This window comes from Eleutherodactylus coqui, chromosome 6, assembly GCF_035609145.1.
Source record: "Eleutherodactylus coqui strain aEleCoq1 chromosome 6, aEleCoq1.hap1, whole genome shotgun sequence".
In the NCBI taxonomy this organism is placed as follows: Eukaryota; Metazoa; Chordata; class Amphibia; order Anura; family Eleutherodactylidae; genus Eleutherodactylus; species Eleutherodactylus coqui.
The window spans coordinates 237,973,320-237,987,654 of NC_089842.1; the positions used below are offsets into that span (position 1 = coordinate 237,973,320).

At 42.3% G+C, this 14,335-nt stretch overlaps 1 protein-coding gene across 1 annotated transcript; it reads right to left on the reverse strand.

Annotated features, from left to right (window-relative positions):
- Positions 1-359: 359 nt before the first annotated feature.
- Positions 360-1,289, reverse strand: LOC136571908 (olfactory receptor 5AR1-like). The gene has a single exon (XM_066572525.1). It carries the CDS (start codon positions 1,287-1,289, stop codon positions 360-362), a length of 930 nt encoding a protein of 309 aa, XP_066428622.1.
- Positions 1,290-14,335: the final 13,046 nt, after the last annotated feature.

Genomic DNA, 14,335 nt, shown 5'->3' on the forward strand with positions numbered 1-14,335 from the left:
TTGCTACAAAAATGTTACAGGGGTCTGCCTACACCTTTTCTACTGAATTGTTTGAGGGGTTCGGCTATACTCTTGCTACAGAAATGTTACTGGGGTCCGACGATACTTCTGCTACAGAAATGTTACTGGGGTCCGCCTATACTCTTGCTACAAAAATGTTACTGGGGTCCGCCTATACTCTTGCTCTAGAAATGTTACTGGGGTCTGCCTACACCTTACACAGACACCACCCCCGAGCACGCTAGGACAAGAATGCAATTATTCGAAAAGAGTGAAGCTCGCTCGAGTAACTGATTTATCTGAGTGTGCTCGCTCATCTCTTATGATAACTGATAACGTAGGTATGCTTTCTGATTATTTCACTTGGATTTGATTATCTTTCTTATACAATTTTTAACATCCTTATTTCTGATGCTGTAGATGATGGGATTCAACATTGGCATTCCCGCCGTATAGAGAAGAGATAGAGTACGATCTATCTCTAGAGAATGAGAAGATGGAGGCTGAAGATACATGAACATAAGGGTTGCATAATAGAAGGTGAGGACAGTAAAGTGAGAGCTGCATGTAGAAAACGCTGCTTGTCTTCCTTGTGAGGAACGGATCTTCAAAATGCTGGAAATTATATAAACATAGGAAATCACATTCAAAGTTAAAGACCAAAAAATAATGATCACAGATGCTACATACATCATTATCTTATTAAGCCAAGGATCCTTGCAGGACAGTCTTAAAATGGGAGGTATTTCACAAAAGAAATGGTTGATAATATGAGTCTTGCAGAATGAAAGTCCGATAAAGGTAATGGATACATGTATAGAGGAGTTTACAACAGCAAAAGTCCATGGTATTAGGGCTAAGATAACACAAAACCTCATATTCATAATACTGCTATAGTGCAATGGCCTACAAATGGCTACAAATCTATCATAAGCCATGACGGTAAGTAAGAGGCATTCTGATACCCCACCTACCAATGAGAAGAACATCTGGAAAGCACATCCAGTCACTGAGATACTCTTGTCTGTGGATAAAGTATTTTTGAGGATAACGGGCACTACAGTGGTGGATACAAAGATGTCAATGATAGAGAGATTACACAGGAAGAAGTACATAGGTGTGTGTAAGGTCGGGCTGATCCTCACTGTAATAAGAAGAAGACCATTTCCTAACAATGCATTAATGTATACCAACAGTAATAAAAGGAACCCTAAAACTTGAAGGTGAGAAACAGTAGATAATCCAAGCAGGAAAAACCGAAATGGAACAGTTTGGTTGGAGTTCTCCATAGAAAAACCCAGAACCTTCAACAAAGGACAAAGTTGAAGATTGTTAAGTAGTTTGAATTAACTTGGAATATTTGTATATTGAGAAGTACCCCACATACAAAACTAGTACAGACAACCAATCAGATCACTGTGTTCAAACTCTAAGGTACATGAGAACTAAAATGTAATTCCTTGTCTTTGAGAACGACTCCACTATTTTATGTTTCTACTGTTTTTTTTATAAGAGCCTCAATGTTTTATCCTTAGATTATTGACTGTCCTTGTCATTCATCTAGAGATGTGTTAAACATGATTTTTAAGAATTGTTGGTAATTTTTTAAAAAAAATTTCGGTCACAACAGGTATGTAAAAAGAATAAACCTAAAATCCTGAATTTTTAAAGTGATCACAGAGCCTAATAATAGGCAGATACTTCTTGATATCTGTAGAGAAGACTTTTCAGAAGTCACCTCACTAATATCACAGGCAGGATTACACTGAGAGGTAATACCTTTATGTAGATAACACAGAATCAAGCATTAGCAATAGATGACCAGCTGTGACAATCTACTCCTTCCCTGCAAAATGACCTCTTCACCGGTCACAGAGCATGCCTAGAACAGTCTCCCATACAAGCCAATGGTTTCCCTCTTGTCTATTGTGTGAGTCATCCATGAGACTTCTGTAAAAGTACATCATATCTAAATGCTCTAAATGCCGTTTTTTGTTGGTTTGATAAGATAGTCACTTCCATAGTCACATATAGACTATAGAATAAAAAATATATAACTAATACAAAAAATGTTGCTGATATAGTCCCTCTAAAGCGCTACAGTCATAATAAAAGCCCATTTTTAACCGTTGAAATATGTTTAGTATGTTAATCCAAAATATACAAAGACTTCAACAGAATGCGGCTTCCAAAAATTTGGGGATGTAGCTGACATATTATTGGAGCACTTGTTCATAGTTCGCACATTTCTTGAAAAATCTAATACAATTTTGACTTAAACTTACAAACAACAAGGAAAAGAATTGGCACTTTTTACATAGACATGTTTGAGTTGAATGTAGATATTTAAAGAGATCACGAATATTGCAAGGTACCGGCCGTGGCCCTAATCAGAGAGCTCCATTCAAACAGTCAGACAGAGAGCCAAACACCAAAAGTCTAATATTGATGTCCCATCATTGATAATAATCATATCTTAAGTAAATAATAACCTTTTTCATTTGTTATATTATGTCTTCCTTTTGCAGTTTTGGTTTTTACCAACTTTAAGACCCTCAGATTATTAGTCCACCAATGGAGTGGCTAATTCATATTAGTATAATAAACTATTCACTGTGACAGAGGGGTTCTTGTCTTTTACTTACTATTTCACTGGAAAGGACCCGTTATAGAAATATTTTTAATGCATTTAAAAAATAACTTTTATTTATTCTGTTAAAATTGGAGCCCGCTAACAAACACTTATAACAACACAACCTTTATGATACCTCTTATAATTTGCATATGCACTAAGAATTAAGTCCTAGTATTATGTATAGACTTAGATTCTTTACTTAATAGAGGTATCGATTAATGAAGCCACCAAAAACTGGTCTGCTGTAATACCAATATAGTCTCAATCACATTCTGTTCTCTGATTGGCCGAGTTGTTCCAAAAATTGTTTAACAATCTTGGCCTTACTGCTAAATAAAGCGATGGAATTTTCTTCAATAAAGTATCAGAAATCTAGTATGAGTGTTCCTAAATCCACATAGTGGACAGTTTGCAAAGTGCATTTGTAACAGATTTTTACAATTTGTGCACATACACATCAACCTCCCAAAGTCGCCGCGTTTCCTCAGCCGCTTCTAAATTGTGGCTGATTCCTCAGGATAAAGGAGTGAAAGATTTTTTATTTAAATATGTAGGTCCACTCTGAAGATAAATCAAGATAAGGATCAATCAGGGTACAAATCTCCCTTCTATAAGATACTCTTTTAGTGGTATATCAAGTATGATCTCAATTTTAATGGTATACTTTTGATAGTATGTGAGTTACAGACGGGACATTGATGGTTAACACTGTGCATGATAGAAATATTTGAGGCCAGCTCAGAAATTTAGAGGCCAAGCATTATTCAACACTGAATAATGCGTGATGGTAAATTATATCCTTAGTATGGTATTAGAAGTAGCTTTTATTGCTGCTTGTTTTGAGCCTAGGGTGCCACTTAGGATGGTTATAAATATAGAGTGTCTAAAAACTAGGACGCAAGGCTTAGCATACTTCTCCTATCATTAGCGCACACTAACATGCATACATTGAGAGCATCATATGCCGTAGTATGCTTTGTTGTTAGTGTGATAATTCAGGTATTTAGGCCGCTGAGCTATCAATATGAATGCTAGTAGTTCAATTGGGATATCTCAGCTTAAGATACTGATTTACTTCAAACTGATGTGTCACTTAAAGGGGTTGTCCCGCGCCGAAATGGGTTTTTTTTTTTTTGCATAGGCCCCCCGTTCAGCGCAGCACAAACCCAAGGGATGTGTTGAAATTTAAAAAAAAAATTTTGCTTACCCGCATCCCCTCTCTGCAACTTCTTCCTTCTTTTCCTCCAAGATGGCCGCCGGGATCTTCACCCAGGTCTTCTCCCATGGTGCACCGTGGGCTCTGTGCGGTCCATTGCCGATTCCAGCCTCCTGATTGGCTGGAATCGGCACACATGATGGGGCGGAGCTACGTGATGACGCTTAGAAGGGGGCGGAGCCAGAACGCCGCTCGTGCCCGGACCGACCAGAAGGGAGAAGACCCTTCTGCGCAAGCGCGTCTAATCGGGCGATTAGGCGCTGAAATTAGACAGCACCATGGAGACGGGGACGCCAGCGCAGGGAAGGTAAGTGAATAACTTCTGTATGGCACATATTTAATGCACGATGTTTATTACAAAGTGCATGTATATGGCCATACAGAAGTGTTTAACTTAACCTGTCATCGCGGGACAACCCCTTTAAGGTGATAGGTGGCTGGATACTAAAGTATATATATCATTAACATAGTCGTTAGCAAACACTAGCACAGATGCACTTAAGGTCTTATGCACAGTAGTATGCTACGTTATCAGTGGTGTCTCGTAAAGACACCACTTAGGATCGCTACAAGGTGGTAAAAGCTTAGAGTGTAGAGCCTGATAACGCCCTCCAAGACCTGTCTGTCAGATTACTGTGTGACATTGATCCTAGCGGACATATGCTAATGTGTGTGAATGCTTGGAGGGCGTTATCAGGCTCTACTCTCTAAGCTTTTGCGATCCTAAGTAGTGTCTTTTTGGTTCTAAAAAACAGCATTTAAAGCCAGGATATTGTAATCGAGCGATTACATCTAGCTCTCTTACAGGCTTTCAAAAATGCATAAAGTGTCTCACCTCTGCTTCTGCCCGTTGATCCATCTGTTTTGTGTGTAAGGAGATTATACTCACATTCCATATGCCACTCGGTCCGGTGGCCTCTTTAAGCGATAAATAGTAGATGCAGGGAAGTCCGGAATCTCAGAGTATAATCCTTACTTTATTTAATACATGCTTAAAGCAATCAGGCACGCAAACAGCGAAGAACGCGTTATAGCCTTACGGCCTTGTTCCCATCAATGCTACACATTGCTGCCCATCCTTAAAGGGGTTGTCTCGTGAAATCAAGTGGGGTTATACACTTCTGTATGGCCATATTAATGCACTTTGTAATATACATAGTGCATTAATTATGAGCCATACAGAAGTTATTCACTTACCTGCTCCGTTGCTAGCATCCCCGTCGCCATGGATCTGTCTAAATTCGCTGTCTTCTGGCGTTTTTAGACGCGCTTGCGCAGTCCAGTCTTCTCCCTGGTGAATGGGGCCGCTCGTGCCGGAGAGCTGGTCCTCGTAGCTCCGCCCCGTCACGTGTGCCGATTCCAGCCAATCAGGAGGCTGGAATTGGCAATGGACCGCACAGAGCCCACGGTGCACCATAGAAGACCCGCGGTGCATCGTGGGTGAAGATCCCGGCGGCCATCTTGGTAAAGGAAGAAAGAAGTCGCCGCAGCGCGGGGATTCGGGTAAGTAATAAACTTTTTTTTTTGTAACCCATCCCTTGGGTTTGTCTCGCGCCGAACGGGGGTCCTATTGAATAAAAAAAAAACTGTTTCGGCGTGAGACAACCCCTTTAAATGCTAAAAACTAATTCACTCTCATTAAAACAACATCTGATGTTTTAACCGCCTCGTTAACAAAGCACATGTTAGTTCCCTTCCCTTAGAACATTCATTTAAATGCTTTGTAAATGCAATCAACTATTTCATTGTTAGTATCATATTCAGAAACATAAATAACCAAATTCATACAAAAAACTATTATCGTGGCAGCAAGCTATTATAACTGTAGACTTTTCCTTTTCCTTCCATTGCCCTAGATGGTTTTATTCTAAATATCTATTGTTCTTTCTCATTTACATACAATTATAATATTATACGATTGTTTCCACATTATTGCATATTTTTAACTTTTGTTCTTACTTTGATTTTTTAAATGCTTGCAAGCCGCATGCGGTCCCGCTATTACTTCTATGTTTAACCCAAACAGAACAACAGACCTTTGTATTTACACTGACAGGATGAGATGAGACTAATTATCAATGTAAGTGTTGACAGTAAAAAGAAAAAAATGTATTGTTAATGTGTATAATAAATAATAAATGAGATATCATTGAATGAAATGTTTAAAAAAAACACAAACAATACACAATAAGAATAAATACAGTAAGGGTCAATGATAATGGTATTAGATTGATTCATGCAAAACAGGTGAAGCAGTCTTGATGGAAAAGGAATGTAATCCTAACTAGTCCGAACAATCTAAAAGGGGGCATATAATAAATACATTTTATGAATAAGATATAAAGGGTTAAAAAAAGAGTAGTTTGGATAATAACAAAAAGAGAAGAAAATAATACACAAGATTGCATTCTCAAAAATGTATGTATCGTGGAGTAGCATAGAATGTATATACATATACATATATTTAAGCATACAAAAAGCCGCATATAAGAAGCTGCTCATAGAATTTAATATAAATTAATCATATCAACTCTGAGTGAGAGTACAACGAGGAAATATTCAAAACATAAGAAAAAAGAAAGGAAAGAAAGGATATGTAAGGAAAAAAATAAATTGTGCACGGCAGAAGAGAAACTAGAAATAGTAAGCTGACAGCTGATAGGATGCATCTACCCCAATGATGGTACAGAAGGGAAGAATGCTTAAGGTGTAAAACAAAGTAAAAGAAAGAAAAAGATAATGAATGGCAGCGCATATAATTAGGACTGTACAAACTAAAGTAGAAAGCAAGTGCCCAGAGGCATGGAGATAATGAAAGACATCAGGAGTCGGTGATAACAGGTATCACTCACAGCCCTGTGAATTCAGATCGGAGGGCATACTTTGCATAGTGTGTAATTACAAAATGCAGTTTTGTGCACCTTTGGCAAAAATGGGATATATCAGAAAGGATAAACTGAAATCAATGAGATGCTCTTGCACACTTTCATTTAATGATCGAGCGGGCTCCAATTTTAACAGAATAAAAAAAAAGTTTTTAAATGTATTAAAAATATTTCTCTAGCGGGTCCAGTGAAACATTAGTATAATAATAGTCATTTTTAACAATAAAATTAAAGAATGCAATTCTTGAAAGTGAATTTTCCTTAATTATTGGTTGCATACATTTATTGCTTGCTGTAATATATCTACTGTTGTCTGCGTTGATGGAGTGGCCTGCTCTCTATGATTGCAGAGCAAATGAGCATTAACATGACCGTGCTATTTATTAGGTATCACAGACATCTTCCTTCTTCATGTAATTGAGTGGTTGGAGAATTCATACAATGTTCAAAGCTCCCAGTGGTCATTATGTGTCTCCCGACATCTACCTACCTTGTAGCTTTTTTTTAACCACGTAAAAATAATTCATGAAAGTTTAATAAACTGTTTAACAATTTCAAGATATTATTTGCTTATTTTTCTGGTTCTAAGGTATTTACTAGAGATGACCGAGCACACTGGTCCGAGCTTGATGCTCGTTCGAGCATTAGGGTGCTCGAGATGCTCGTTACTTGAGACGAGCACCACGCGGTACTCGAGTCAATTCCATTTCCTTCCCCACATGTTTAGCGCCATTTTCTAGCCAATAGACATGCAGGGAAGGCATTACCACTTCCTCCTGTGATGTGCCAGCCCTATGCCACCCCCCTGCAGTGAGTGGCTGGCGAGATCAAGTGACCGCTGAGTATTTAAAGCGGTCCTGCCAGCGGCTCGCCTCAGACACACACTGGGAGAGATTAGGGAAAGTGCTGCTGAGATAGGAAAAGTGGTAGTGTAGGATTCCTGTCTTCAAAAACCCAAACGGTCCTTCTTAGGACCACATCTGACCGTGTGCATTACTGTTGTGGCTGCTGGGAGCAGTTTTGCACAAAATTATTTCATCTCGGGCTGTGCAGGGCATTACAGCTATAGCGTTCTCAGTCTGCAGTCAATTATACACAGTATAGGGAAAGTGGTGCTGAGATAGGGACAGTGGTAGTGTAAGATCCTGTCTACAAGAACCCCAACGTCCTTCTTAGGGCTACCTCTGACCGTGTGCATTTTACTGGGTGGCTGCTGGGAGTTGCAGTGCTTAACTATTACGCAGCTAGGCCTGTTTGCAGCTTTCTGAATAATTTTTTTCTGGTTGCAGTTTGCTTTACAATACCGCTCTCAGCGTGAAAGTGCACGCAAATAATTCCATAATTATTTACACCGGTCTGTGTCTGCAGTGAATTATACGTACAGCGTACGGCCAACACAGCCACTTGTAGAGGGAAAGTGATATAGACAGTATACAGCCTGTATTCTTTTTAAAACAAAAAAACTAAAAAACCTTAGTTGGGCTGCATCTCACCGTCTGCATTTTACTGGGTGCCAGGTGGGAGTTGTAGTGCTTCACTATTTCACAGCTAGGCCTGTTTGCAGCCTTCCGTATAAATTTTTTCTGGCTGGAGTTAGCGTTACAATATTGCTGTCAGCGTGGAAGTGTACGCAAATTCCATAATTTTTTACACCGGTCTGTGTCTGCAGTGAATTATACGCACAGCCCAGGGCCAACACAGCCACTTTTAGAGGGAAAGTGCTATAGACAGTATACAGCCTGTATTCTTTTTCGAACAAAAAAAATACAGCTCCTACGTTGGCCTGCATCTCACCGTCTCCATTTTGCTGAATATCTTCTGGGAGTTGTAGTGCTTCACTATTTCACAGCTAGGCCTGTTTGCAGCCTTGCGTATTTTTTTTTTCTGTCTGAAGTTAGCGTTACAATACCGCTCTCAGCGTGAAAGTGTACGCAAATAATTCCATAATTATTTACACCGGTCTGTGCCTGCAGTGAACTTAACGCACAGCGTAGGGCCAACACAGCCACTTTTAGAGGGAAAGTGATATACACAGTATACAGCCTGTATTCCTTTTCAAACCAAAAAAAAAACAGCCCCTTCGTTGGGCTGCATCTCACCATCTCCATTTTGCTGGGTGCCTGCTGGGAGTTGTAGTGCTTCACTATTTCACAGCTAGGCCTGTATGCAGCCTTCCGTAAAATATTTTTCTGGCTGGAGTTAGCGTTACAATACCGCTGTCAGCGTAAAAGTGTACGCAAATAATTCCATAATTTTTTACATCGGTCTGTGTCTGCAGTGAATTATACGCACAGCCCAGGGCCAACACAGCCACTTTTAGAGGGAAAGTAATATAGACAGTATACAGCCTGTATTCTTTTTCAAACAAAAAAAAAAATACAGCTCCTTCGTTGGCTTGCATCTCACCATCTCCATTTTGCTTGGTGCCTGCTGGGAGATGTACTGCTTCACTATTTCACAGCTAGGCCTGTTTGCAGCCTTCCGTATTATTTTTTTCTGTCTGGAGTTAGCGTTACAATACCGCTGTCAGCGTGAAAGTGTACGCAAATAATTCCATAAATATTTATACAGTTCTCTGTCTGCAGTGAATTAGACCGCGGTCTCAACGCTAAACAGTACTGTAATATTACCGGGGCCACTGCAAAGTATTTCAGCTCGGTGTTGGGGGTCTTCAACGGAGACCAGTGCTGATGTTGCTTGAGTCCAAATTCGAAAGAAAGTTATAGCGAGTACTCGGAGAACCATAAGAGCCCACTACACACACAGCATAGTGAATCAAATGAATTCTACTTTATTGTGAACATTGCCAATTCTTATACAAGAGGAAGAAGGCGTATCCAAATGTTGCCTGGTACAAAGATTAGTGTTACAAAGGTGAAACTACTTTACTGGTACAAAGGTGAAACTACTTTACTGGTACAAAGGTGAAACTACTTTACTGGTACAAAGGTGAAACTACTTAGGACTTATTGACATCTACCAAATAGTCTCAAAGGTCAAACAATTACCCAGGTCAGGAGATTGCTGGTGAATTAGACAATAGTTCTATAATAATTGTGTGTCTTCTCTGTTAACATAGCTTTAGCTTTATTTGCTTTGTCTATTTGAATTCTTATCTAAAAATCCTAGTTCCTGGCACTACAAAGCATAGGTTTTAGTCTTCATTGTTCTATTTATCCTTATTTTTCTTATGTTATGTTACTTAGAAACAAGATTAACCCTTAACATAATCCCCCATTTGGACATCAGAGCCACCATTATCTCATGGTACTGTCACCCGTTGGTGCCGACTCCAGCCGGATCCCCAGGTAGGAATGGTGCACTCTATGTCCATCTAGGCTATCATGACATCTAAATGGGTGCAGAAAATCGGTTTTCAGTACATTTAGCTACGCATGAAATTATTATCTTTATTATAATATATATATACATAAGATTATCATTACCACTTATAATATACTTTGTAGAATTCCCAAGAACCAACCTCCTAAACCAGAGAACCAATTGGCAGGGTTCAAAGAACTAAATGTGTTACCCCACCAGCTATCCCGGGTTTCTGAGTTTTCATTTGTCCATGTAAGTAATTCTTTCGGTGGAACAGGAACAACCAGGAAAAGAAGACTAGTGGCACCAGGTGCGTGTGTGCAAGTCCAACAGTCCTTCACCTGTGAGGTGTTTAGTCCATCTATCAGTATTTGGTGGTGTCTAACAAAGTGGTTCTGGGCATTGTCATTTTGCACCCTCTCATAGGGGCGAAGCATGGAGTGAGGAGTCCAAAAAGTCCAACAATAAGCAAAATGTCCTTTGTTTTCCTTCTCATAGGGGGGCAAAGCAGGGCGTCAAAAGTCCTATTAGTCCCAAGACAAGCAACAGTTCCTTCAACTTACGAAGTAGGTGTGGTCAGCAGGACTTGATAGGGCCCCTCGAATCTGAGCCCTAGGGATTTCCGGACACGCCTCTTTACGACCACCCAGTCTCCAGGTTGCAGAGAGTGTGATCCCTCTAAGTTGTCTGGGTCTGGAATGGAAGAAAAGACTAGATTCTGTGTTACTTTTAGTTGGTCACACAGGTGCTTTACATATCTGGCTACTGTGTCATAGCCCTGCTGTAGGGCCTGTGGATGATACAGCCCCAATCTTGGCATAGAGCCAAACAACACTTCTTTTAACTTAAGCATACGATTTTAGTCTTTTAACTTTGTCTGAACTCTGCGGGTGGTATGGAGTGTGAAACGCTTGTTCCACCCCAAAGGCTGACATCACCTCTCTCATCACTTCACCTGTAAAATGTGTACCTCTGTCGCTCTCAATTGTCTCTAGTACCCCAAATCTACATACAAGTTCTGACACAAGTTTAGTCGCTGTGCATTGTGCGGTCGCTTTGTACAGGTCCACGCACACAAGGACGTACTCATACCTGCCTGATTTGGGAAGCTGGATGTAATCGATTTGTAATCTCTGAAAAGGATACAGTGGTCTGGGTGTGCACTTCCGGGGGAGTCCTCACCACTTGACCTGGATTGTGCAGGGTGCACACTTCACATGCCTTCACATATGCCTTCGCCATCCTGTCGAAACCTGGAGCATACCATACCTTGTCCACAACAGAAACCATGGCATTCCGAGAGGCATGCACTTTCCCGTGAGCTAGGACGGCGAGGTGGGGGTAGGCAGCCGCTGGTAAACACACTCTGTCTCCTAATTTCCATACATCATCTACGTACCTGGCTCATGCCTTGGTCCACTGCTCCACTTCATCCTGTAGGACGCCAAATCCCACATCAACAAGAGTGGTGGGACCAAGATCCAACTTACAGCACACGGGGTCTTGTGTCCTGTCCAGGAGAGCTGCAGCCTGGGCTGCCCTATCCGCTCTATCATTTCCCTTGCTCTCTGGTGACTGCCCCTGCGTGTGTGCTTTAACCTTTATTATGGCCACCTGTTCTGGCAATATGATGGCCTGCATTAATCTACCTACTGATACACCATTCTTAATGGGCTTGCCTTGTGCCGTGAGAAAGCTCCTGGACCGCCAGATGGGTCCATAATCGTGTGCAGTACCAAAGGCGTACCTGGAATCAGCGTAGATGTTAGCAGTGGTACCTTTTTCAATCGTACAGGCCTCAGTTAGAGCACGGAGCTCAGCCTTCTGCGCTGACATGTGTGGCGGCAGTGGTTTTTGTACAAGTATCTCATTTAGTGTGACTTACTTCAAAACCTGCTACAAACCTTCCTTCGTCATTCAGGTATCTGGATCCATCCACAAACAGCTCAAACTGGGGGTTCTGCAGGGGCTTGACTGTGACATGCGCGAACCCAGCCGTTTCCTGGGCCATGAGGGCCACACAATCATGCTGGTTTCCGGTGTCAAATGCCTCCTGCTTGTCAGTCAGGGAGTTGTAAAACAACTGATCCCCTGTACTTACTCCCCCATTTGAATTTACGTCACCTAATGGAAGTAAGGTGGCTGGATTCAAGGTGGTGCACCTTTGGAATGAGATGTTCGAGGAGGAATGCACTGCGAGTTCCATTTTTATCTGTCTGGCAAGAGACAGATGACGATGGCTTACCTGAGTCAGGATACCATGTATGTCATGTGGGGTGTAGATCACCATGGTGTTATCTAAGACAACGTCAGAACTTTTGTCCAGTAGCGCCTGAACTGCTAGAACCGCTCGGACGCATGATGGAGACTCTCTAGCCACCGCGTCAAGATGGGCACTGTAGTATGCTACAGGTCGCTTTTTGTCACCATGCATTTGTGTCAGTACAGCGGTGGCGTGTCCCGCCATCTCAGTGACGTACATTTGGAAAGCTTTGTCATAGTCTGGCAGCCCCAGTGCGGGTGCACTGGTTATCGTACTTTTAGCTGACTCGGCCTGCGGGGTCAGGGCAAATGGCCATGAACCCAAACAGTCGTACAGAGGCTGCATGGTCATGGAGGCAGAGCGTGTCCATAGCCGACAGTATGAAACCAGTCCCAAGAAGGTACGCAACTGGGTATGGGAGGTGGGAAGTTGCATGTCACTTACCACCTTCGTGCGCTCCGGCGTCAGGTGTTTAGTACCTGGACCTAGGCAGTGGCCCAGGGACACTACGTGAGATTTGCAGAACTGAAGTTTCCCTTTGCTGGCTTTGCAGCCATTCTACTCTGATGGAGGAAACACAAAAGGCTTAATGATGCATTGAGGCAACTATTTGGGTCAGGAGCACATAAAAGTAAGTCATCAACATATTACAAGAGGGCGGTGCCCTTGGGAATTGGCCAGGCGTCTAATACCAGCTTCATGCATCTGGTGAACTGAGTTTGGGCTATTCTGTGCCCCTTGTGGCAGCACTGTCCAACAGTACTGCTTTCCTTCTGAAAATAAATGCAAACAAATACTGACAGTCTGACTGGCCCTTTATACTCTTTTTCTTAACTGGGAAAAAAAGCGTATTGGCTGGGGAGACACATTCCTTGAAGGCTTTAAATTGACATAAAGAAGAGACAGTGTCTGCAATTTCATTTTCCTGGGCATGTGCCAGGGGGTACTGACGGACCAAGGGGGCTTTTTCCCCTTCCTTTAGATAAAGCATTACCGGTGGGACTGACAGTCTGCCGAGGTCCGTCTGACTGGTAGCCCAAAGGCTTCGAAGGAACGACACTAAGAGCTTGTTCCTCTACGTGCGTAAGAGTGAGGACAGGGAGAGGTGTCGCTAGGTCTGCTGCCATCCGACAGAAGGTTGGGTGACTTTCAGACCCGGGGTGTATACGAGCCTCACCGGACGGGTGAAGTTCGATACAACATCCCAAGGGTCCCATCACATCGGTTCCCAATATGCTTTCAGGACTTTCCAGCACAAGGAAGTGCGTGAGGCATCGCGACTAGAGATGAGCGAGCCTACTCGGCCACGCCCCTTTTTCACCCGAGTACCACGATTTTCGAGTACTTCCGTACTCGGGCGAAAAGATTCAGGGGGCCCCGTGGGTAAGTGGGGGGTTGCAGCAGGGAGTGGGGGGGAGAAGGAGAGAGAGAGGGCTCCCCCCTGTTCCCCGCTGCTACCCCCCGCTCCGTCACGCCTCCCCCCGCCCCCCGGCGCCCCCCGAATCTTTGCACCCGAGTACTGAGGTACTCAAAAATCGCAGTGCTCGATCGAGTAATTACTCGAAACGAGTAGGTTCGCTCATCTCTAATCGCGACCTTTTGAACATAACCTCTAGCGGTTCAGTTTCTGCCAGCTGAATTGGCACTCCTGAAACCCCTTGCACCGATTACTGCTAGACAATCAGGCTGGTATTCTATTTCAAATAGATCAGAACCTTGTTGCAAAAAAAAAAAAAAATTTAAAATAGCTGACCTGCAATACCTAGATCACCTATGTCTTCTCCTCACCCCCTTTGAACTAGGATACTTAAAGGGGTTGTCCCGAGAAAGCAAGTGGGGGTAAGCACTTCTGTATGGCCATATTAATGCACTTTGTAATATACATCGTGCATTAAATATGAGCCATACAGAAGTTATTCACTTACCTGCTCCGTTGCTGGCGTCCCCGTCTCCATGGTGCCGTCTAATTTCAGCGTCTAATCTCCCGATTAGACGCGCTTGCGCAGAAGGGT

What these genes read in the sequence shown, in the direction of transcription:
- LOC136571908 (XM_066572525.1), bottom strand. Translation starts at nt 1,289, where the DNA reads ATGGAGAACTCCAACCAAACTGTTCCATTTCGGTTTTTCCTGCTTGGA.